We start from the raw sequence: 24,453 nt of genomic DNA, 5'->3' as shown, positions 1-24,453 counted from the left end.
TTCCCCTTCCCCCAAGGATGTTTGTGGCTAATTTTGGTTACAATCCATGCAGAACTCTAGGACGAGTAGCGATTTAAAGGATTTACCTCTATTTCCCCTATTGGGCCCCGCCCCTCCTGCCCCTGGGGGACCAGAGCCAAAATTTATACATTTCGGGCCAGGTGAGCTGAAAACCGTTCAACGCAGCTCCCTGAAACTTTCCGTATTCATCAGACAAGTGCCCTTGTTGTACCTTTTGCTATTGCGGACCTTCCATTTTGGGATTTTCTTCTGTTACGATGGAAACTTAGTCAAAAATTCCAAATTACACAGATATGGCTTTTTGGAATGTTTAAAGTGCCAACCATGATGTGTTCCAGTGTAGAAAACAGTTTTGGTATGTGTTAACCACTTTTTGGTCGCCAAAGTAATATAAAACACACAGTAAAAAGGCCAAGGAATTTTTATTTATGTCCACAAAGATAGAGATAGAGATAATCAAAACACTGTTCAATTTCTATGTGAACGCAACTCCTATTCCGTTGATGATATTGGGACATATGTTAAGATTTGAAAAGTGATTGGAAAATGTTGTATTTTAATGTCACTATTAAAGTTGTTTTTTGTTAGTAAACTTTCATTTAAAACACAACAGCCTATTGGTAGGGGGTAAGATATTGTGACATTCTATTCAACCTGTTTATTCGATATAACAGTCTACAGTATTGGTGTCGTGGTATCGACTGCTGCGGTCGTGTGGACGGTCTGTCTGGTAGGACAACATGTCTAATGTTTAATAACAGTCTACAGCATTGGTGTCGAGGTGTGGACTGGTGTGGTCCTGTGGACGGTCTGTCTGGTAGTACAACATGTCCTCTAATGTTTAACAACAGTCTACAGCATTGGTGTCGTGGTGTGAACTGATGAGGTCGTGTGGACGGTCTGTCTGGTAGTACAACATGTCCTCTAATGTTTAATAACAGTCTACAGCATTGGTGTCGAGGTGTGGACTGATGAGGTCCTGTGGACGGTCTGTCTGGTAGGACAACATGTCCTCTAATGTTTAATAACAGTCTACAGCATTGGTGTCGTGGTGTGGACTGGTGTGGTCCTGTGGACGGTCTGTCTGGTAGTACAACATGTCCTCTAATGTTTAATAACAGTCTACTGCATTGGTGTCGTGGTGTGGACTGGTGTGGTCGTGTGGACGGTCTGTCTGGTAGGACAACATGTCTAATGTTTAATAACAGTCTACAGCATTGGTGTCGTGGTGTGGACTGATGTGGTCCTGTGGACGGTCTGTCTGGTAGGACAACATGTCATCTAATGGACGGTCTGTCTGGTAGGACAACATGTCCTCTAATGGATGGTCTGTCTGGTAGGACAACATGTCCTCTAATGTTTAATAACAGTCTACAGCATTGGTGTCGAGGTGTGGACTGGTGTGGTCGTGTGGACGGTCTGTCTGGTAGTACAACATGTCCTCTAATGTTTAATAACAGTCTACAGCATTGGTGTCGTGGTGTGGACTAATGTGGTCCTGTGGACGGTCTGTCTGGTAGGACAACATGTCCTCTAATGTTTAATAACAGTCTACAGCATTGGTGTCGAGGTGTGGACTGATGAGGTCCTGTGGACGGTCTGTCTGGTAGGACAACATGTCCTCTAATGTTTAATAACAGTCTACAGCATTGGTGTCGTGGTGTGGACTGGTGTGGTCGTGTGGACGGTCTGTCTGGTAGGACATGTCCTCTAATGTTTAATAACAGTCTACAGCATTGGTGTCGTGGTGTGGACTGGTGTGGTCGTGTGGACGGTCTGTCTGGTAGTACAACATGTCCTCTAATGTTTAATAACAGTCTACAGCATTGGTGTCGTGGTGTGAACTGATGAGGTCGTGTGGACGGTCTGTCTGGTAGGACAACATGTCCTCTAATGTTTAATAACAGTCTACAGCATTGGTGTCGTGGTGTGGACTGGTGTGGTCGTGTGGACGGTCTGTCTGGTAGTACAACATGTCCTCTAATGTTTAATAACAGTCTACTGCATTGGTGTCGTGGTGTGAACTGATGAGGTTGTGTGGACGGTCTGTCTGGTAGGACAACATGTCCTCTAATGTTTAATAACAGTCTACAGCATTGGTGTCGTGGTGTGGACTGGTGTGGTCGTGTGGACGGTCTGGCTGGTAGTACAACATGTCCTCTAATGTTTAATAACAGTCTACTGCATTGGTGTCGTGGTGTGGACTGGTGTGGTCGTGTGGACGGTCTGGCTGGTAGTACAACATGTCCTCTAATGTTTAATAACATTCTACTGCATTGGTGTCGTGGTGTGAACTGATGAGGTCGTGTGGACGGTCTGTCTGGTAGGACAACATGTCCTCTAATGTTTAATAACAGTCTACAGCATTGGTGTCGTGGTGTGGACTGGTGTGGTCGTGTGGACGGTCTGTCTGGTAGGACAACATGTCTAATGTTTAATAACAGTCTACAGCATTGGTGTCGTGGGGTGGACTGGTGTGGTCCTGTGGACGGTCTGTCTGGTAGGACAACATGTCCTCTAATGTTTAATAACAGTCTACAGCATTGGTGTCGTGGTGTGAACTGATGAGGTCGTGTGGACGGTCTGTCTGGTAGGACAACATGTCCTCTAATGTTTAATAACAGTCTACAGCATTGGTGTCGTGGTGTGGACTGGTGTGGTCGTGTGGACGGTCTGTCTGGTAGGACAACATGTCTAATGTTTAATAACAGTCTACAGCATTGGTGTCGTGGGGTGGACTGGTGTGGTCCTGTGGACGGTCTGTCTGGTAGGACAACATGTCCTCTAATGTTTAATAACAGTCTACAGCATTGGTGTCGTGGTGTGGACTGGTGTGGTCGTGTGGACGGTCTGTCTGGTAGGACAACATGTCCTCTAATGTTTAATAACAGTCTACAGCATTGGTGTCGAGGTGTGGACTGGTGTGGTCCTGTGGACGGTCTGTCTGGTAGGACAACATGTCCTCTAATGTTTAATAACAGTCTACAGCATTGGTGTCGAGGTGTGGACTGGTGTGGTCGTGTGGACGGTCTGTCTGGTAGGACAACATGTCCTCTAATGTTTAATAACAGTCTACAGCATTGGTGTCGTGGTGTGGACTGGTGTGGTCCTGTGGACGGTCTGTCTGGTAGGACAACATGTCCTCTAATGTTTAATAACAGTCTACAGCATTGGTGTCGAGGTGTGGACTGGTGTGGTCCTGTGGACGGTCTGTCTGGTAGGACACAACATGTCCTCTAATGTTTAATAACAGTCTACAGCATTGGTGTCGTGGTGTGGACTGGTGTGGTCGTGTGGACGGTCTGTCTGGTAGGACAACATGTCCTCTAATGTTTAATAACAATCTACAGCATTGGTGTCGAGATGTGGACTGGTGTGGTCCTGTGGACGGTCTGTCTGGTAGGACAACATGTCCTCTAATGGACGGTCTGTCTGGTAGTACAACATGTCCTCTAATGTTTAATAACAGTCTACAGCATTGGTGTCGTGGTGTGGACTGGTGTGGTCGTGTGGACGGTCTGTCTGGTAGGACAATATGTCCTCTAATGTTTAATAACAGTCTACAGCATTGGTGTCGTGGTGTGGACTGGTGTGGTCGTGTGGACGGTCTGTCTGGTAGTACAACATGTCCTCTAATGTTTAATAACAGTCTACAGCATTGGTGTTGAGATGTGGACCGGTGTGGTCGTGTGGACGGTCTGTCTGGTAGTACAACATGTCCTGTAATGTTTAATAAAAGTCTACAGCATTGGTGTCGAGGTGTGGACTGATGAGGTCCTGTGGACGGTCTGTCTGGTAGGACAACATGTCCTCTAATGTTTAATAACAGTCTACAGCATTGGTGTCGAGGTGTGGACTGGTGTGGTCGTGTGGACGGTCTGTCTGGTAGGACAACATGTCTAATGTTTAATAACAGTCTACAGCATTGGTGTCGTGGTGTGGACTGGTGTGGTCGTGTGGACGGTCTGTCTGGTAGTACAACATGTCCTCTAATGTTTAATAACAGTCTACAGCATTGGTGTCGTGGTGTGGACTGGTGAGGTCGTGTGGACGGTCTGTCTGGTAGGACAACATGTCCTCTAACAGTGACATGGGATTCTTATCATATTCGTCACAAGTCCTCGACACCTGTAATAGGCGACACGTCAGATCTAAGGCCTTCAGCTTCTCGTAAATACTCTCCATGTCTGTAGGTGAATCATCAGTTTTCCTCTTTTTGGCCAGGGAATTGGATGTGAGAGAATCCTGTAATACATCTGCGAGATAGTCCTTCAGCCTGATCATCAGTAAACAGGCTTTCTCACACACACTCTGGTCATAGTCATCTAAAAGTCGCAATAAACAATCAAAACATTTTGTCTTGACTAATTCCTGAATGTTTTGTATTGTTCCTATGGCTTGCTCTTTTTCACTAGATTGAACAGCATATGATGGTAACTTGACATCTGTCATCAATAATTCCTGGTTTATCAACATCTCCCAAAACTCTACCAGCTTCATCTTCACCTCCCAATCAAAATCGTTGCTTGTACCTTCAGCCAGGATTTCATATATCTGATCTTTGAAGCCACTATGTACACAGTGCCATGTCTTAGTTATAAAACTAACACATTCCCTCCTAGGGAAGGCTTCCGTGTCCTCCTGTAGAATCCTCAGTACTTTCCTATACACGTCGTCCTGAGGACAAAAACATAGACCATATAATAATATATCAGAAAATAATTAAAGATGATCCACCGCCGACTAGGGATGTCACGATTCATGTTTTTTAAGCTCGGTTAGGTTTCAATTTTTGTTTTTATCGGTTTTCGAATTTTTCGGTTCGGTTTAAACAAATCTTGCTTAAACACTATTTAAGTCTATTTACTATCAAAAACAAATTTTGCTTTAGATTTAAAAAGATGGTACATAATTCAATCAAACAAGTGTTTTTTTTCTGTATCAAATTTTTACTTCAAATTAAAAACATTTAAAATAAGTAATTGCGTCCTTTAAACAAGAGATCCCAGAGGGATCTTGGCGCCCACCAAAGAATGATCTATGTCTGACAACAGAAAGAGGGATCTTTTCCCTGCTTTTCAAACTTTTACTACATACTATATATGAACTTTGAGAAAGATCCTTTCAGTACTTTCTGAGATATGTAGCAGTAACAAACTTCAATTATCACAATTCAAGATGGCTACCTGTCGATCATCTTGCTGACCGATCTGTCCCAAAATGCAATATGCACAACTAGGGTCGTAGGGGAACCTACATATGAAATTTGAGAAAGATTCCTTCAGTACTTTCTGGGAAATAGTGTTAACAAACTTTAACTATCAAAATCCAAGATGGCCGCCGGTCGGCTATCTTGTTGACCAATCACTCCCAAAATGCAATATGCACAACTAGGGTTCAAGGGGAACATGCATATGAAATTTGAGAGAGATCCCTTCAGTACTTTCTGAGAAATAGCGGTAACAAACTTTAACTATCAAAATCCAAGATGGCCGTCAGTCCCGTCGGCCATCTTGTTGACTGATTGGTCCCAAAATGCAATATGCACAACTAGGGCCCTAGGGGAACCTACATATGAAATTTGAGAAAGATCCCTTAAGTACTTTCTGGGAAATAGCGGTAACAAACTTTAACTATCAAAATCCAAGATGGCCGCCGGTCGGCCATCATTGTTGACCGATTGGTCCTAAAATGCAATATGCACAACTAGGGCCCTAGGAGAACAAACATATTATATTTGAGAAAGATCCCTTAAGTACTTTCTGAGAAATAGCGGTAACAAACTTTAACTATCAAAATCCAAGATGGCCGCCAGTCGGCCATCTTGTTGACCGATTGGTCCCAAAATGCAATATGCACAACTAGGGCCCTAGGAGAACCAACATATGAAATTTGAGAAAGATCCCTTCAAAACTTTCTGAGAAATAGCGGTAACAAACTTTAACTATCAAAATCCAAGATGGCAGCCAGTCGGCCATCTTGTTGACCGATTGGTCCCAAAATGCAATATGCACAACTAGGGCCCTAGGGGAACCTACATGTGAAATTTGAGAAAGATCCCTTAAGTACTTTCTGAGAAATAGCGGTAACAAACTTTAACTATCAAAATCCAAGATGGCCGCCAGTCGGCCATCTTGTTGACCGATTGGTCCCAAAATGCAATATGCACAACTAGGGCCCTTGGGGAACCTACATGTGAAATTTGAGAAAGATCCCTTTAAAACTTTCTGAGAAATAGCGGTAACAAACTTTAACTATCAAAATCCAAGATGGCCGCCAGTCGGCCATCTTGTTGACCGATTGGTCCCAAAATGCAATATGCACAACTAGGGCCCTAGGAGAACCAACATATGAAATTTGAGAAAGATCCCTTCAAAACTTTCTGAGAAATAGCGGTAACAAACTTTAACTATCAAAATCCAAGATGGCCGCCAGTCGGCCATCTTGTTGACCGATTGGTCCCAAAATGCAATATGCACAACTAGGGCCCTAGGAGAACCAACATATGAAATTTGAGAAAGATCCCTTCAAAACTTTCTGAGAAATAGCGGTAACAAACTTTAACTATCAAAATCCAAGATGGCCGCCAGTCGGCCATCTTGTTGACCGATTGGTCCCAAAATGCAATATGCACAACTAGGGCCCTAGGGGAACCTACATGTGAAATTTGAGAAAGATCCCTTTAAAACTTTCTGAGAAATAGCGGTAACAAACTTTAACTATCAAAATCCAAGATGGCCGCCAGTCGGCCATCTTGTTGACCGATTGGTCCCAAAATGCAATATGCACAACTAGGGCCCTTGGGGAACCTACATGTGAAATTTGAGAAAGATCCCTTCTGTACTTTCTGAGAAATAGCCGTAACAAGAATTGTTAACGGACGGACGGACGGACGGAAGGACGGACGGACGGAAGGACGGACGGACGGACGACGGACCACGGACGAAAGGCGATTTGAATAGCCCACCATCTGATGATGGTGGGCTAAAAACCCCATGGCACTATATCCTATATGGAATAAAGTACTGATTGTGCATGCAACAAAAAAAAAATCATTTTATATTATTTTTTTTGTATGTGTGTGTTAATTAGACGTATAACACGATTAAATACCAATTTTTGTTCAAATGTTGAGTATCATTTATGATCTGTCGGCGGTGGAACATCTTTAAACAAACATAATTGAACATTTACTTATCTTTTTAACTCTTTCAGTACTAGTGACGCAATAATCAGTCACAGAGAAATATGTCCTCATATCCTTTATGATACCTTACTCCGTCAATAAAACATTTTCATGCACTGTATCCTTCATGACGCATTATTACATCATGATTGACATGTGAAAATCGTTAGTTTTACCGCAAATCAATACATCGGTATTATCTCGGAAAAAGTGTTTAAAAGAAGTAATATGCATTGGAATTATAATAAATATGAACATTATTACAAACCAGGTGCATGTTCAATCGTAAAATTGTTTAATTCACGGAATATTGGCTGACGGAAATGGGAGTTTTAAAATCGCAACACAATGGCGGCCTGATTTAGCTGCCGATATTCTGCGGGATTGTTATTGAAAAAAATATAATAAACATCAACAACAAGAGGCCCAGAGGGCCTGTATCGCTCACCTGGTTTGTAATGCCAAGTAATGTTCTGAATACAGGTTCATTGTTTCTTTTCTGAAGGAATTTTAATATTAACCTCTAAATCCCCTATTGGGCCCCACCCCTCCTGCCCCCAGGGGACCAGAGCCAAACTTTATACAAGTTCTGTTCCCCTTCCCCCAAGGATGTTTATGGCCAAATTTGGTCACAATCCAAGCAAAACTCAAGGACAAGCAGCGATTTATAGGATTTACCTCGATTTCCTCTATTGGGCCCCACCTCTCCTGCCCCCGGGGGGCCATAGCCAAAATTTATACAAGTTCTGTTCCCCTTCCCCCAAGGATGTTTATGGCCAAATTTGGTTACAACCCATGCAGAACTCTAGGAAAAGTACCGATTTATAGGATTTACCTATAATTCCCCTATTGGGCCCCGCCCCTCCTGCCCCCCGGGACCAGAGCCAAAATTTATACAAACTCAGTTCTTATTCTCCCAAGGATATTTCTGGCCAAATTTGGTTACATTCCATGCAGAACTCTATGACTAGTAGCGATTTAAAGGATTTACCTCTATTTCCCCTATTGGGCCCCGCCCCTCCTGCCCCCGGGGGGTCAGAGAAAATTTTTATACATGTTCTGTTCCCCCACCCCCAAGGATGTTTGTGGCCAAATTTGGTTACAATTCATGTAGAACTCTATGACTAGTAGCGATTTAAAGGATTTACCTCTATTTTCCCTATTGGGCCCTGCCCCTTCTGCCCCCGAAGGACCAGAGCCAAAATTTATACAAGTACTGTTCCCCTTCCCCCAAGGATGTTTGTGGCCAAATTTGGTTACATTCCATTCAGAACTCTATGACTAGTAGCGATTTAAATGTTTACCTCTATTTCCCCTATTGGGCCCCGCCCCTCCTGCCCCCAGGGGACCAGAGCCAAACTTTATACAAGTTCTGTTCCCCTTCCCCCAAGGATGTTTGTGGCCAAATATGGTTACATTCCATTCAGAACTCTATGACTAGTAGCGATTTAAAGGATTTACCTCGATTTCCCCTATTGGGCCCCGCCCCTCCTGCCCCCGGGGGTCAGAGCCAAAATTTATACAAGTTCTGTTCCCCCTCCCCCAAGGATGTTTGTGGCTAATTTTGGTTACAATCCATGCAGAACTCTGTGACAAGTAGCGGGCCAGGTGAGCTAATTATAATATATCAAGCAATAAGTGGAATATATCATTTAGATATTATGTATGTTCAATAAATTCCCCAGACAGCCAAAAACAATCTTCTGAATGACTGAATTGCACACGTGTTACCCATATATGTCGGTCAACAGGTGTATTTCTCGGGATTCAGACAACAATCTCACTGTATTTTCAATGTAATAATCAGCAATGCAGTTTATAGACGTAAAGTACAGGTAATATTGGACATTTAATTGTCTTATGAACCGAACCGAAACTAACAATCATCGTTCCGAACCGAACCGAACCGTACGGTTAATTATTTCAGTTAACTGTATTTTCTGTTAACCGTGACACTCCTACCGCCGCAAGAGCATAAACGATACTCATCATTTTAACAATAATTGGTGTTTAATTGTGTGTGTATATATCTAATTAACACAAAAAATAATATATAATAATTTAATTTGCTTTTGGTGCATGCGCAATCAATACTTCATTCCATATAGGACATAGTGCCAGGGAATTTTTTTGGAATGCAATTAATTATTTTTAATATTTTTTATATCTTGAAGTAAAAATAGAAGCTCAAACCTTTCAATGGTGGTAATGGTGTAAAGTACAGCGATACCACTTATTATTTAGCAAAAGCTGTAACGATAAATAGTTTGTATCCCTTTGATCTCCTACACAGCTCGGCGACGATCAGTTTGCTAAACTTTTCAGATTGGTCAACCAATCAGGAAACAGTATTGGCGTGAGTGTAACACTATGATTGACCCCCTAATAGTTTGAAAAGAAGGTGGGGCCACTGTTAGTCGCAATTTTTTTTAATCAATTTAATAGATTGTACAATGACCTTATTTGTACCTATACATATAAATGCACAATACCAGAAAAATGAATGATTTGCTAATTGTGTTCTCTCTTCCCTCTGCCTACATATTGCCTAGATTTGAATTCAGTTTAAAATGCGGTTTGCAAACTGAAATCTGTAACCAAACATGCAGGAACTATATACATGTATGTTAACATTTGCTCAGGCAATCATAAAGTAGGAAGTTCTGAAGCTCTGCATGAAATATCCTTGGCAGGCATGCAACTTTACAGTCGAAATATTGGATATTTGAATGTAATGTGTAGCTATAATTGTAATTGATGATGTGAAGGGTGTAGTTACCATTGTAATTGATGATGTGAAGGATGTAATTACCATTGTAATTGATGATGTGAAGGGTTTAGCTACCATTGTATTTGATGTTGTGAAGGGTGTAGCTACCATTGCAATTGATGATGTGAAGGGTGTAGCTACCATTGTAATTGATGATGTGAAGGGTTTAATTACCATTGTAATTGATGATGTGAAGGGTTTAGCTACCATTTTAATTGATGATGTGAAGGGTATAGATACCATTGTAATTGATGATGTGAAGGGTGTAATTACCATTGTAATTGATGAGGTGAAGGATGTAATTATCATTGTAATTGATGCTGTAAAGGGTATAATTACCATTGTAACTGATAATGTGAAGGGTTTAGCTACCATTGTAATTGATGATGTGAAGGGTGTAGTTTCCATTGTAATTGATGATGTGAAGGGTTTAATTACCATCGTAATTGATGATGTGAAGGGTTTAGCTACCATTGTAATTGATGATGTGAAGAGTGTAGTTACCATTGTAATTGATGCTGTGAAGGGTGTACCTACCATTGTAATTGATGTGAAGGGTTTAATTACCACTGTAATTGATGATGTGAAGGTTGTAGTTTCCATTGTAATTGATGATGTGAAGGGTGTAATTACCATTGTAATTGATGATGTAAAGGGTGTAGTTACCATTGTAATTGATGATGTGAAGGGTTTAGTTACCATTGTAATTGATGATGTGAAGGATGTAATTACCATTGTAATGATGTGAAGGGTTTAATTACCATTGTAATTGATGATGTGAAGGGTTTAATTACCATTGTAATTGATGATGTGAAGGGTTTAATTACCATTGTAATTGATGATGTTAAGGATGTAATTACCATTGTAATGATGTGAAGGGTTTAATTACCATTGTAATTGATGATGTGAAGGGTTTAATAACCATTGTAATTGATGATGTGAAGGGTGTAGCTACCATTGTAATTGATGTGAAGTGTTTAATTACCATTGTAATTGATGATGTGAAAGGTGTAGTTACCATTGTAAGTGATGATGTGAAGGGTGTAGTTACATTTGTAATTGATGGTGTGAAGGGTGTAGTTACCATTGTAATTGATGATGTGAAGGGTGTAGCTACCAGTGTAATTGATGATGTGAAGGGTGTAGATACCATTGTAATTGATGATGTGAAGGGTGTAGTTACCATTATGATTGGTGATGTGAAGGATGTAATTACCATTGTAATTGATGATGTGAAGGGTATAATTACCATTGTAACTGATGATGTGAAGGGTTTAGCTACCATTGTAATTGATGATGTGAAGGATGTAGTTACCATTGGAATTGATGATGTGAAGGGTGTAATTACCATTGTAACTGATGATGTGAAGGGTTTAGCTACCATTGTAATTGATGATGTGAAGGATGTAGTTACCATTGTAATTGATGATGTGAAGGGTATAATTACCATTGTAATTGATGATGTGAAGGGTTTAATTACCATTGTAATTGATGATGTGAAGGGTGTAGTTACCGTTGTAATTGATGATGTGAAGGGTGTAGCTACCATTGTAATTGATGTGAAGGGTTTAATTACCATTGTAATTGATGATGTGAAGGTTGTAGTTTCCATTGTAATTGATGATGTGAAGGGTATAATTATCATTGTAATTGATGCTGTAAAGGGTATAATTACCATTGTAACTGATGATGTGAAGGGTTTAGCTACCATTGTAATTGATGATGTGAAGGGTATAATTACCATTGTAATTGATGATGTGAAGGGTTTAGCTACCATTGTAATTGATGATGTGAAGGATGTAGTTACCATTGTAATTGATGATATGAAGAATTTAATTACCATTGTAATTGATGATGTGAATGGTTTAATTACCATTGTAATTGATGATGTGAAGGGTGTAGTTACCATTGTAATTGATGATGTGAAGGGTTTAATTACCATTGTAATTGATGATGTGAATGGTGTAATTACCATTGTAATTGATGATGTGAAGGGTGTAGATACCATTGTAATTGATGATGTGAAGGGTTTAATTACCATTGTAATTGATGATGTGAAGGATGTAGTTATCATTGTAATTGATGATGTGAAGGGTTTAATTACCATTGTAATTGATGATGTGAAGGGTGTAATTACCATTGTAATTGATGATGTGAAGGGTTTAATTACCATTGTAATTGATGATGTGAAGGGTGTAATTACCATTGTAATTGATGATGTGAAGGGTGTAGTTACCATTGTAATTGATGATGTGAAGAATTTAATTACCATTGTAATTGATGATGTGAAGTGTTTAATTACCATTGTAATTGATGATGTGAATGGTTTAATTACTATTGTAATTGATGATGTGAAGGATGTAGTTACCATTGTAATTGATGATGTGAAGGGTGTAATTACCATTGTAATTGATGATGTGAAGGGTTTAATTACCATTGTAATTGATGATGTGAAGGGTGTAATTACCATTGTAATTGATGATGTGAAGGGTGTAATTACCATTGTAATTGATGATGTGAAGAATTTAATTACCATTGTAATTGATGATGTGAAGTGTTTAATTACCATTGTAATTGATGATGTGAATGGTTTAATTACCATTGTAATTGATGATGTGAAGAATGTAGTTACCATTGTAATTGATGATGTGAAGGGTTTAATTACCGATGATGTGAAGGGTTTAGCTACCATTGTAATTGATGATGTGAAGGGTGTAGTTACAATTGTAATTGATGATGTGAAGGGTGTAAGTACCATTGTAATTGATGATTTGAAGGGTTTAATTACCATTGTAATTGATGATGTGAAGGATGTAGTTACCATTGTAATTGATGATGTGAAGGGTTTAATTACCATTGTAATTGATGATGTGAAGGGTTTAATTACCATTGTAACTGATGATGTGAAGGGTTTAGCTACCATTGTAATTGATGATGTGAAGGGTGTAGTTACCATTGTAATTGATGATGTGAAGGGTGTAGTTACCATTGTAATTGATGATGTGAAGGGTTTAGCTACCATTGTAATTGATGATGTGAAGGGTGTAGTTACCATTGTAATTGATGATGTGAAGGGTGTAATTACCATTGTAACTGATGATGTGAAGGGTTTAGCTACCATTGTAATTGATGATGTGAAGGGTGTAGCTACCATTGTAATTGATGATGTGAAGGGTGTAGTTACCATTGTAATTGATGCTGTGAAGGGTGTAAATACCATTGTAATTGATGATGTGAAGGATGTAGTTACCATTGTAATTGATGATGTGAATGGTTTAATTACCATTGTAATTGATGATGTGAAGGGTGTTATTACCATTGTAATTGATGATGTGAAGGGTGTAGTTACCATTGTAATTGATGATGTGAAGGGTTTAATTACCATTGTAATTGATGATGTGAAGGGTGTAATTACCATTGTAATTGATGATGTGAAGGGTGTAGATACCATTGTAATTGATGATGTGAAGGGTTTAATTACCATTGTAATTGATGATGTGAAGGATGTAGTTACCATTGTAATTGATGATGTGAAGGGTGTAGTTATCATTGTAATTGATGATGTGAAGGGTTTAATTACCATTGTAATTGATGATGTGAAGGGTGTAATTACCATTGTAATTGATGATGTGAAGGGTGTAGTTACCATTGTAATTGATGATGTGAAGAATTTAATTACCATTGTAATTGATGATGTGAAGTGTTTAATTACCATTGTAATTGATGATGTGAATGGTTTAATTACTATTGTAATTGATGATGTGAAGGATGTAGTTACCATTGTAATTGATGATGTGAAGGGTTTAATTACCATTGTAACTGATGATGTGAAGGGTTTAGCTACCATTGTAATTGATGATGTGAAGGGTGTAGTTACAATTGTAATTGATGATGTGAAGGGTGTAAGTACCATTGTAATTGATGATTTGAAGGGTTTAATTACCATTGTAATTGATGATGTGAAGGGTGTAATTACCATTGTAATTGATGATGTGAAGGGTGTAGTTACCATTGTAATTGATGATGTGAAGGGTTTAGCTACCATTGTAATTGATGATGTGAAGGGTGTAGTTACCATTGTAATTGATGATGTGAAGGGTTTAATTAACATTGTAACTGATGATGTGAAGGGTTTAGCTACCATTGTAATTGATGATGTGAAGGGTGTAGCTACCATTGTAATTGATGATGTGAAGGGTGTAGTTACCATTGTAATTGATGCTGTGAAGGGTTTAATTACCATTGTAATTGATGATGTGAAGGTTGTAGTTACCATTGAAATTGATGATGTGCAGGATGTGGTTACCATTGTAATTGATGATGTGAAGGTTGTAGTTACTATTGTAATTGATGATGTCAAGGGTGTAGCTAACATTGTAATTGATGATGTGAAGGGTTTAATTACCATTGTAATTGATGATGTGAAGGGTGTAGTTACCATTGTAATTGATGATGTGAAGGGTTTAATTACCATTGTAATTGATGATGTGAAGGGTTTAATTACCATTGTAACTGATGATGTGAAGGGTGTAGCTACCATTGTAATTGATGATGTGAAGGGTGTAGTTACCATTGTAATTGATGATGTGAAGAATTTAATTACCATTGTAATTGATGATGTGAAGTGTTTAATTACCATTGTAATTGATGATGTGAATGGTTTAATTACTATTGTAATTGATGATGTGAAGGATGTAGTTACCATTGTAATTGATGATGTGAAGGGTTTAATTACCATTGTAACTGATGATGTGAAGGGTTTAGCTACCATTGTAATTGATGATGTGAAGGGTGTAGTTACAATTGTAATTGATGATGTGAAGGGTGTAAGTACCATTGTAATTGATGATTTGAAGGGTTTAATTATCATTGTAATTGATGATGTGAAGGGTGTAGTTACCATTGTAATTGATGATGTGAAGGGTGTAGTTACCATTGTAATTGATGATGTGAAGGGTTTAGCTACCATTGTAATTGATGATGTGAAGGGTGTAGTTACCATTGTAATTGATGATGTGAAGGGTTTAATTACCATTGTAACTGATGATGTGAAGGGTTTAACTACCATTGTAATTGATGATGTGAAGGGTGTAGCTACCATTGTAATTGATGATGTGAAGGGTGTAGTTACCATTGTAATTGATGCTGTGAAGGGTTTAATTACCATTGTAATTGATGATGTGAAGGTTGTAGTTACCATTGAAATTGATGATGTGCAGGATGTGGTTACCATTGTAATTGATGATGTGAAGGTTGTAGTTACTATTGTAATTGATGATGTCAAGGGTGTAGCTAACATTGTAATTGATGATGTGAAGGGTTTAATTACCATTGTTATTGATGATGTGAAGGGTGTAGTTACCATTGTAATTGATGCTGTGAAGGGTGTAGCTACCATTGTAATTGATGTGAAGGGTTTAATTACCACTGTAATTGATGATGTGAAGGGTGTAGCTACCATGATTGTAATTGATGATGTGAAGGGTTTAGCTACCATTGTAATTGATGATGTGAAGGGTTTAGCTACCATTGTAATTGATGATGTGAAGGGTGTAGCTACCATGATTGTAATTGATGATGTGAAGGGTTTAATTACCATTGTAATTGATGATGTGAAGGGTGTAATTACCATTGTAATTGATGATGTGAAGGGTTTAATTACCATTGTAATTGATGATGTGAAGGATGTAGTTACCATTGTAATTGATGATGTGAAGGTTGTAGTTACTATTGTAATTGATGATGTCAAGGGTGTAGCTAACATTGTAATTGATGATGTGAAGGGTGTAGTTACCATTGTAATTGATGATGTGAAGGATGTAATTACCATTGTAATTGATGATGTGAAGGATGTAGTTACCATTGTAGTTGATGATGTGAAGAGATGTAGTTACCATTGTAATTGATGATGTGAAGGTTGTAGTTACTATTGTAATTGATGATGTCAAGGGTGTAGCTAACATTGTAATTGATGATGTGAAGGGTTTAATTACCATTGTAATTGATGTGAAGGGTGTAGTTACCATTGTAATTGATGATGTGAAGGGTTTAATTACCATTGTAATTGATGGTGTGAAGGGTTTAGCTACTATTGTAATTGATGATGTGAAGGGTGTAGATACCATTGTAATTGATGATATGAAGGGTTTAATTACCATTGTAATTGATGATGTGAAGGGTGTAGATACCATTGTAATTGATGATATGAAGGGTGTAGTTACCATTGTAATTGATGATGTGAAGGGCGTAGTTACCGTTGTAATTGACGATGTGAAGGGTGTAGTTACCATTGTAATTGATGATGTGAAGGTTGTAGTTACTATTGTAATTGATGATGTCAAGGGTGTAGCTAACATTGTAATTGATGATGTGAAGGATGTAGTTACCATTGTAATTGATGATGTGAAGTGTTTAATTACCGATGATGTGAAGGGTTTAATTACCATTGTAATTGATGATGTGAAGGGTGTAGTTACCATTGTAATTGATGATGTGAAGGGTTTAGCTACCATTGTAATTGATGATGTGAAGGGTGTAGTTACCATTGTAATTGATGATGTGAAGGATGTAATTACCATTGTAATGATGTGAAGGGTTTAATTACCATTGTAATTGATGATGTGAAGGGTTTAATTACCATTGTAATTGATGATGTGAAGGGTTTAATTACCATTGTAATTGATGATGTTAAGGATGTAATTACCATTGTAATGATGTGAAGGGTTTAATTACCATTGTAATTGATGATGTGAAGGGTTTAATAACCATTGTAATTGATGATGTGAAGGGTGTAGCTACCATTGTAATTGATGTGAAGTGTTTAATTACCATTGTAATTGATGATGTGAAAGGTGTAGTTACCATTGTAAGTGATGATGTGAAGGGTGTAGTTACATTTGTAATTGATGGTGTGAAGGGTGTAGTTACCATTGTAATTGATGATGTGAAGGGTGTAGCTACCAGTGTAATTGATGATGTGAAGGGTGTAGATACCATTGTAATTGATGATGTGAAGGGTGTAGTTACCATTATGATTGGTGATGTGAAGGATGTAATTACCATTGTAATTGATGATGTGAAGGGTATAATTACCATTGTAACTGATGATGTGAAGGGTTTAGCTACCATTGTAATTGATGATGTGAAGGGTGTAGTTACCATTGTAATTGATGATGTGAAGGGTGTAATTACCATTGTAACTGATGATGTGAAGGGTTTAGCTACCATTGTAATTGATGATGTGAAGGATGTAGTTACCATTGTAATTGATGATGTGAAGGGTATAATTACCATTGTAATTGATGATGTGAAGGGTTTAATTACCATTGTAATTGATGATGTGAAGGGTGTAGTTACCATTGTAATTGATGATGTGAAGGGTGTAGCTACCATTGTAATTGATGTGAAGGGTTTAATTACCATTGTAATTGATGATGTGAAGGTTGTAGTTTCCATTGTAATTGATGATGTGAAGGGTATAATTATCATTGTAATTGATGCTGTAAAGGGTATAATTACCATTGTAAACTGATGATGTGAAGGGTTTAGCTACCATTGTAATTGATGATGTGAAGGGTATAATTACCATTGTAATTGATGATGTGAAGGGTTTAGCTACCATTGTAATTGATGATGTGAAGGATGTAGTTACCATTGTAATTGATGATATGAAGAATTTAATTACCATTGTAATTGATGATGTGAATGGTTTAATTACCATTGTAATTGATGATGTGAAGGGTGTAGTTACCATTGTAATTGATGATGTGAAGGGTTTAATTACCATTGTAATTGATGATGTGAATGGTGTAATTACCATTGTAATTGATGATGTGAAGGGTGTAGATACCATTGTAATTGATGATGTGAAGGGTTTAATTACCATTGTAATTGATGATGTGAAGGATGTAGTTATCATTGTAATTGATGATGTGAAGGGTTTAATTACCATTGTAATTGATGATGTGAAGGGTGTAATTACCATTGTAATTGATGATGTGAAGGGTTTAATTACCATTGTAATTGATGATGTGAAGGGTGTAATTACCATTGTAATTGATGATGTGAAGGGTGTAGTTACCATTGTAATTGATGATGTGAAGAATTTAATTACCATTGTAATTGATGATGTGAAGTGTTTAATTACCATTGTAATTGATGATGTGAATGGTTTAATTACTATTGTAATTGATGATGTGAAGGATGTAGTTACCATTGTAATTGATGATGTGAAGGGTGTAATTACCATTGTAATTGATGATGTGAAGGGTTTAATTACCATTGTAATTGATGATGTGAAGGGTGTAATTACCATTGTAATTGATGATGTGAAGGGTGTAATTACCATTGTAATTGATGATGTGAAGAATTTAATTACCATTGTAATTGATGATGTGAAGTGTTTAATTACCATTGTAATTGATGATGTGAATGGTTTAATTACCATTGTAATTGATGATGTGAAGGATGTAGTTACCATTGTAATTGATGATGTGAAGGGTTTAATTACCGATGATGTGAAGGGTTTAGCTACCATTGTAATTGATGATGTGAAGGGTGTAGTTACAATTGTAATTGATGATGTGAAGGGTGTAAGTACCATTGTAATTGATGATTTGAAGGGTTTAATTACCATTGTAATTGATGATGTGAAGGATGTAGTTACCATTGTAATTGATGATGTGAAGGGTTTAATTACCATTGTAATTGATGATGTGAAGGGTTTAATTACCATTGTAACTGATGATGTGAAGGTTTAGCTACCATTGTAATTGATGATGTGAAGGGTGTAGTTACCATTGTAATTGATGATATGAAGGGTGTAATTACCATTGTAACTGATGATGTGAAGGGTTTAGCTACCATTGTAATTGATGATGTGAAGGGTGTAGCTACCATTGTAATTGATGATGTGAAGGGTGTAGTTACCATTGTAATTGATGCTGTGAAGGGTGTAAATACCATTGTAATTGATGATGTGAAGGATGTAGTTACCATTGTAATTGATGATGTGAATGGTTTAATTACCATTGTAATTGATGATGTGAAGGGTGTTATTACCATTGTAATTGATGATGTGAAGGGTGTAGTTACCATTGTAATTGATGATGTGAAGGGTTTAATTACCATTGTAATTGATGATGTGAAGGGTGTAATTACCATTGTAATTGATGATGTGAAGGGTGTAGATACCATTGTAATTGATGATGTGAAGGGTTTAATTACCATTGTAATTGATGATGTGAAGGATGTAGTTACCATTGTAATTGATGATGTGAAGGGTGTAGTTATCATTGTAATTGATGATGTGAAGGGTTTAATTACCATTGTAATTGATGATGTGAAGGGTGTAATTACCATTGTAATTGATGATGTGAAGGGTGTAGTTACCATTGTAATTGATGATGTGAAGAATTTAATTACCATTGTAATTGATGATGTGAAGTGTTTAATTACCATTGTAATTGATGATGTGAATGGTTTAATTACTATTGTAATTGATGATGTGAAGGATGTAGTTACCATTGTAATTGATGATGTGAAGGGTTTAATTACCATTGTAACTGATGATGTGAAGGGTTTAGCTACCATTGTAATTGATGATGTGAAGGGTGTAGTTACAATTGTAATTGATGATGTGAAGGGTGTAAGTACCATTGTAATTGATGATTTGAAGGGTTTAATTACCATTGTAATTGATGATGTGAAGGGTGTAGTTACCATTGTAATTGATGATGTGAAGGGTGTAGTTACCATTGTAATTGATGATGTGAAGGGTTTAGCTACCATTGTAATTGATGATGTGAAGGGTGTAGTTACCATTGTAATTGATGATGTGAAGGGTTTAATTAACATTGTAACTGATGATGTGAAGGGTTTAGCTACCATTGTAATTGATGATGTGAAGGGTGTAGCTACCATTGTAATTGATGATGTGAAGGGTGTAGTTACCATTGAAATTGATGATGTGCAGGATGTGGTTACCATTGTAATTGATGATGTGAAGGTTGTAGTTACTATTGTAATTGATGATGTCAAGGGTGTAGCTAACATTGTAATTGATGATGTGAAGGGTTTAATTACCATTGTAATTGATGATGTGAAGGGTGTAGTTACCATTGTAATTGATGATGTGAAGGGTTTAATTACCATTGTAATTGATGATGTGAAGGGTTTAGTTACCATTGTAATTGATGATGTGAAGGGTGTAGCTACCATTGTAATTGATGATGTGAAGGGTGTAGTTACCATTGTAATTGATGATGTGAAGAATTTAATTACCATTGTAATTGATGATGTGAAGTGTTTAATTACCATTGTAATTGATGATGTGAATGGTTTAATTACTATTGTAATTGATGATGTGAAGGATGTAGTTACCATTGTAATTGATGATGTGAAGGGTTTAATTACCATTGTAACTGATGATGTGAAGGGTTTAGCTACCATTGTAATTGATGATGTGAAGGGTGTAGTTACAATTGTAATTGATGATGTGAAGGGTGTAAGTACCATTGTAATTGATGATTTGAAGGGTTTAATTACCATTGTAATTGATGATGTGAAGGGTGTAGTTACCATTGTAATTGATGATGTGAAGGGTGTAGTTACCATTGTAATTGATGATGTGAAGGGTTTAGCTACCATTGTAATTGATGATGTGAAGGGTGTAGTTACCATTGTAATTGATGATGTGAAGGGTTTAATTACCATTGTAACTGATGATGTGAAGGGTTTAACTACCATTGTAATTGATGATGTGAAGGGTGTAGCTACCATTGTAATTGATGATGTGAAGGGTGTAGTTACCATTGTAATTGATGCTGTGAAGGGTTTAATTACCATTGTAATTGATGATGTGAAGGTTGTAGTTACCATTGAAATTGATGATGTGCAGGATGTGGTTACCATTGTAATTGATGATGTGAAGGTTGTAGTTACTATTGTAATTGATGATGTCAAGGGTGTAGCTAACATTGTAATTGATGATGTGAAGGGTTTAATTACCATTGTTATTGATGATGTGAAGGGTGTAGTTACCATTGTAATTGATGCTGTGAAGGGTGTAGCTACCATTGTAATTGATGTGAAGGGTTTAATTACCACTGTAATTGATGATGTGAAGGGTGTAGCTACCATGATTGTAATTGATGATGTGAAGGGTTTAGCTACCATTGTAATTGATGATGTGAAGGGTGTAGCTACCATGATTGTAATTGATGATGTGAAGGGTTTAGCTACCATTGTAATTGATGATGTGAAGGGTTTAATTACCATTGTAATTGATGATGTGAAGGGTGTAATTACTATTGTAATTGATGATGTGAAGGGTTTAATTACCATTGTAATTGATGATGTGAAGGATGTAGTTACCATTGTAATTGATGATGTGAAGGTTGTAGTTACTATTGTAATTGATGATGTCAAGGGTGTAGCTAACATTGTAATTGATGATGTGAAGGGTGTAGTTACCATTGTAATTGATGATGTGAAGGATGTAATTACCATTGTAATTGATGATGTGAAGGATGTAGTTACCATTGTAGTTGATGATGTGAAGGATGTAGTTACCATTGTAATTGATGATGTGAAGGTTGTAGTTACTATTGTAATTGATGATGTCAAGGGTGTAGCTAACATTGTAATTGATGATGTGAAGGGTTTAATTACCATTGTAATTGATGTGAAGGGTGTAGTTACCATTGTAATTGATGATGTGAAGGGTTTAATTACCATTGTAATTGATGGTGTGAAGGGTTTAGCTACTATTGTAATTGATGATGTGAAGGGTGTAGATACCATTGTAATTGATGATATGAAGGGTTTAATTACCATTGTAATTGATGATGTGAAGGGTGTAGATACCATTGTAATTGATGATATGAAGGGTGTAGTTACCATTGTAATTGATGATGTGAAGGGCGTAGTTACCGTTGTAATTGACGATGTGAAGGGTGTAGTTACCATTGTAATTGATGATGTGAAGGTTGTAGTTACTATTGTAATTGATGATGTCAAGGGTGTAGCTAACATTGTAATTGATGATGTGAAGGATGTAGTTACCATTGTAATTGATGATGTGAAGTGTTTAATTACCGATGATGTGAAGGGTTTAATTACCATTGTAATTGATGATGTGAAGGGTGTAGTTACCATTGAAATTGATGATGTGAAGGGTGTAGTTACCATTGTAATTGATGATGTGAAGGGTGTAGTTACCATTGTAATTGATGATGTGAAGGGTGTAGTTACCATTGAAATTGATGATGTGAAGGGTGTAGTTACCATTGTAATTGATGATGTGAAGGGTGTAGTTACCATTGTAATTGATGATGTGAAAGGTGTAGCTACCATTGTAATTGATGATGTGAAGGGTTTAGTTACCATTGTAATATGACATTGTTGTAGGAGACCTGCTGTCAGTTCGCATGAGTTGAGTAATTTCTGTAAACAGGTCAGTGCTGAAGCTCTTGTGTAACTGTTGGAATCCTCCAGAGCTTGGTAAACATAGCGACAGAGATGTCCAGACAACATCCACATAGTCACCCCACTGTGCTCTGTAACATATAGTATTTTAATTTAACCTTACCAAGCGCATTTGGTATTCATAAGTCTATGAACTGCCATCCGCTTTTTATGATGTCATTATCATTGTGACGTCATAATTGTTGTGCAAGCAATTACGTAAAATGACTGTTCAAATGGCTGTTCCATCTTTGAAGATAACGAATAAAAATGTAAATATAACCATTGAACTGCATTCAGTGGCCAGTTAAGGGAGTATGAATGAAAATTAGACAGTGGCAAATTCAACATTGTGCTTTATTAGAGTTGCTGCTGTCCAGTTGGCATTCATATTCCCATAATTTTCAACAGAATGCAAAAGAGTGCTTAAATGGCTGTAATTTTTGTCCTAATTTTTTTTATATTTACCTATTTTACAGGTAAAAGTAGAGACATTTAAAATCATTCACACTTCCTAAATTCTGAAAATTCTGTTCATAATTCTGAAAGCAAACAGTTTTTCAACCTACATGAAGATAGTCTGTATTTCTTAAGATGAAATCTGATGTTTGGTGTATCATGTTTCAGAATCCTGTACTCAACTAAATTTAACGTGGCATTTATCAGCTGATTAAGTTGACCATACTGTCATGTTTTACCTGACAACTTGATACAAGTTTAGTCAATAACTCTAGAGTTGTGTCCCTTTGTTCCCAATCAATACAGCATAGTTTGTGTACTGCACTGTGTCCATGAGACACTGACCAAAGGTCTGTCCATCTCTCACTTCCGAGTCAGTCAGTACTTCTGGTGCAATCCTACACAGCACGTCATAACATTTCTTCAAGGTCTGCAAAGGGGAAATATTTACCAATTCACATTCTCCGTAACATGACATCAATCTCATCTGCTAACCATCTACATGTTTTTAAACCATTTTAATCAGATTGTTGACTAAACCACTCACTACTGTTTCTCATCACTCATATTTTAATCAGATTGCTGACTTATCACTCATATTTTAATCAGATTGCTGACTTATCACTCTTATTTAAATCAAATTGCTGACTATTCACTCACTACTGTCTCTCATCACTCATATTTTAATCAGATTGCTGACTAATCACTCACTACTGTCTCTCATCACTCATAATTTTAATCAGATTGCTGACTTATCACTCATATTTTAATCAGATTGCTGACTATTCACTCACTACTGTCTCTCATCACTCATATTTTAATCAGATTGCTGACTTATCACCCATATTTTAATCAGATTGCTGACTAACCACTCACTACTGTTTCTCATCACTCATATTTTAATCAGATTGCTGACTTATCACTCATATTTTAATCAGATTGCTAACTAATCACTCACTACTGTCTCTCATCACTCATATTTTAATCAGATTGCTGACTATTCACTCACTACTGTCTCTCATCACTCATATTTTAATCAGATTGCTGACTAATCACTCACTACTGTCTTTCATCACTCATATTTTAATCAGATTGCTGACAAAATCACTCATATTTTAATCAGATTGCTGACTTATCACTCATATTTTAATCAGATTGCTGACTAACCACTCACTACTGTTTCTCATCACTCATTCTTAAATCAGAATGCTGACTAACCACTCACTAATGTTTCTCATCACTCATATTTAATCAGATTGCTGACTTATCACTCATATTTTAATCAGATTGCTGACTTATCACTCATATTTTAATCAGATTGCTGACTAATCACTCACTACTGTCTCTCATCACTCATATTTTAATCAGATTGCTGACTATTCACTCACTACTGTCTCTCATCACTCATATTTTAATCAGATTGCTGACTATTCACTCACTACTGTCTCTCATCACTCATATTTTAATCAGATTGCTGACTAATACTCACTACACTCATATTTTATAATTCAGATTGCTGACTATAATCACTCACTACTGTCTCTCATCACTC

The 24,453-nt window shown here is 37.2% G+C and overlaps 2 protein-coding genes across 2 annotated transcripts in view; both read right to left on the bottom strand.

Moving 5' to 3' along the window:
* Positions 1-424: 424 nt before the first annotated feature.
* Positions 425-23,274, bottom strand: LOC138324133 (BRCA1-associated ATM activator 1-like). Its single transcript, XM_069269214.1, has 3 exons — positions 23,142-23,274; positions 22,362-22,536; positions 425-4,698 (listed from the first exon to the last, which is right to left on the bottom strand). The coding sequence occupies exons 2-3, from the start codon at positions 22,515-22,517 to the stop codon at positions 4,018-4,020; spliced, it is 837 nt and encodes a 278-aa protein (XP_069125315.1). The 5' UTR covers positions 22,518-22,536; positions 23,142-23,274; the 3' UTR covers positions 425-4,017.
* Positions 23,191-24,453, bottom strand: part of LOC138324132 (uncharacterized) — a 64,677-nt gene continuing 63,414 nt past the window's right edge. Inside the window, exon 7 of the mRNA XM_069269213.1 lies at positions 23,191-23,331. Coding sequence (XP_069125314.1) covers positions 23,312-23,331 — 20 coding nt within the window. The 3' untranslated portion in view covers positions 23,191-23,311. The remainder of the gene's footprint in view (positions 23,332-24,453) is intronic.

The sequence above is a fragment of the Argopecten irradians genome, chromosome 5 (genome assembly GCF_041381155.1).
Source record: "Argopecten irradians isolate NY chromosome 5, Ai_NY, whole genome shotgun sequence".
Lineage (NCBI taxonomy): Eukaryota > Metazoa > Mollusca > Bivalvia > Pectinida > Pectinidae > Argopecten > Argopecten irradians.
The sequence above is the reverse complement of the archived record's forward strand: the minus strand, read 5'-3'. Positions and strand labels throughout refer to the sequence as shown.

Bases quoted from the DNA above. Each gene is read 5' to 3' on its own strand.
- LOC138324133 (XM_069269214.1), bottom strand. From the start codon at position 22,517: ATGTGGATGTTGTCTGGACATCTCTGTCGCTATGTTTACCAAGCTCTG. The intron at 4,699-22,361 runs GTAACTAAACCC...TTTTGTCCTCAG, and splicing joins AACAATGTCATATTACAATG to GACGACGTGTATAGGAAAGT.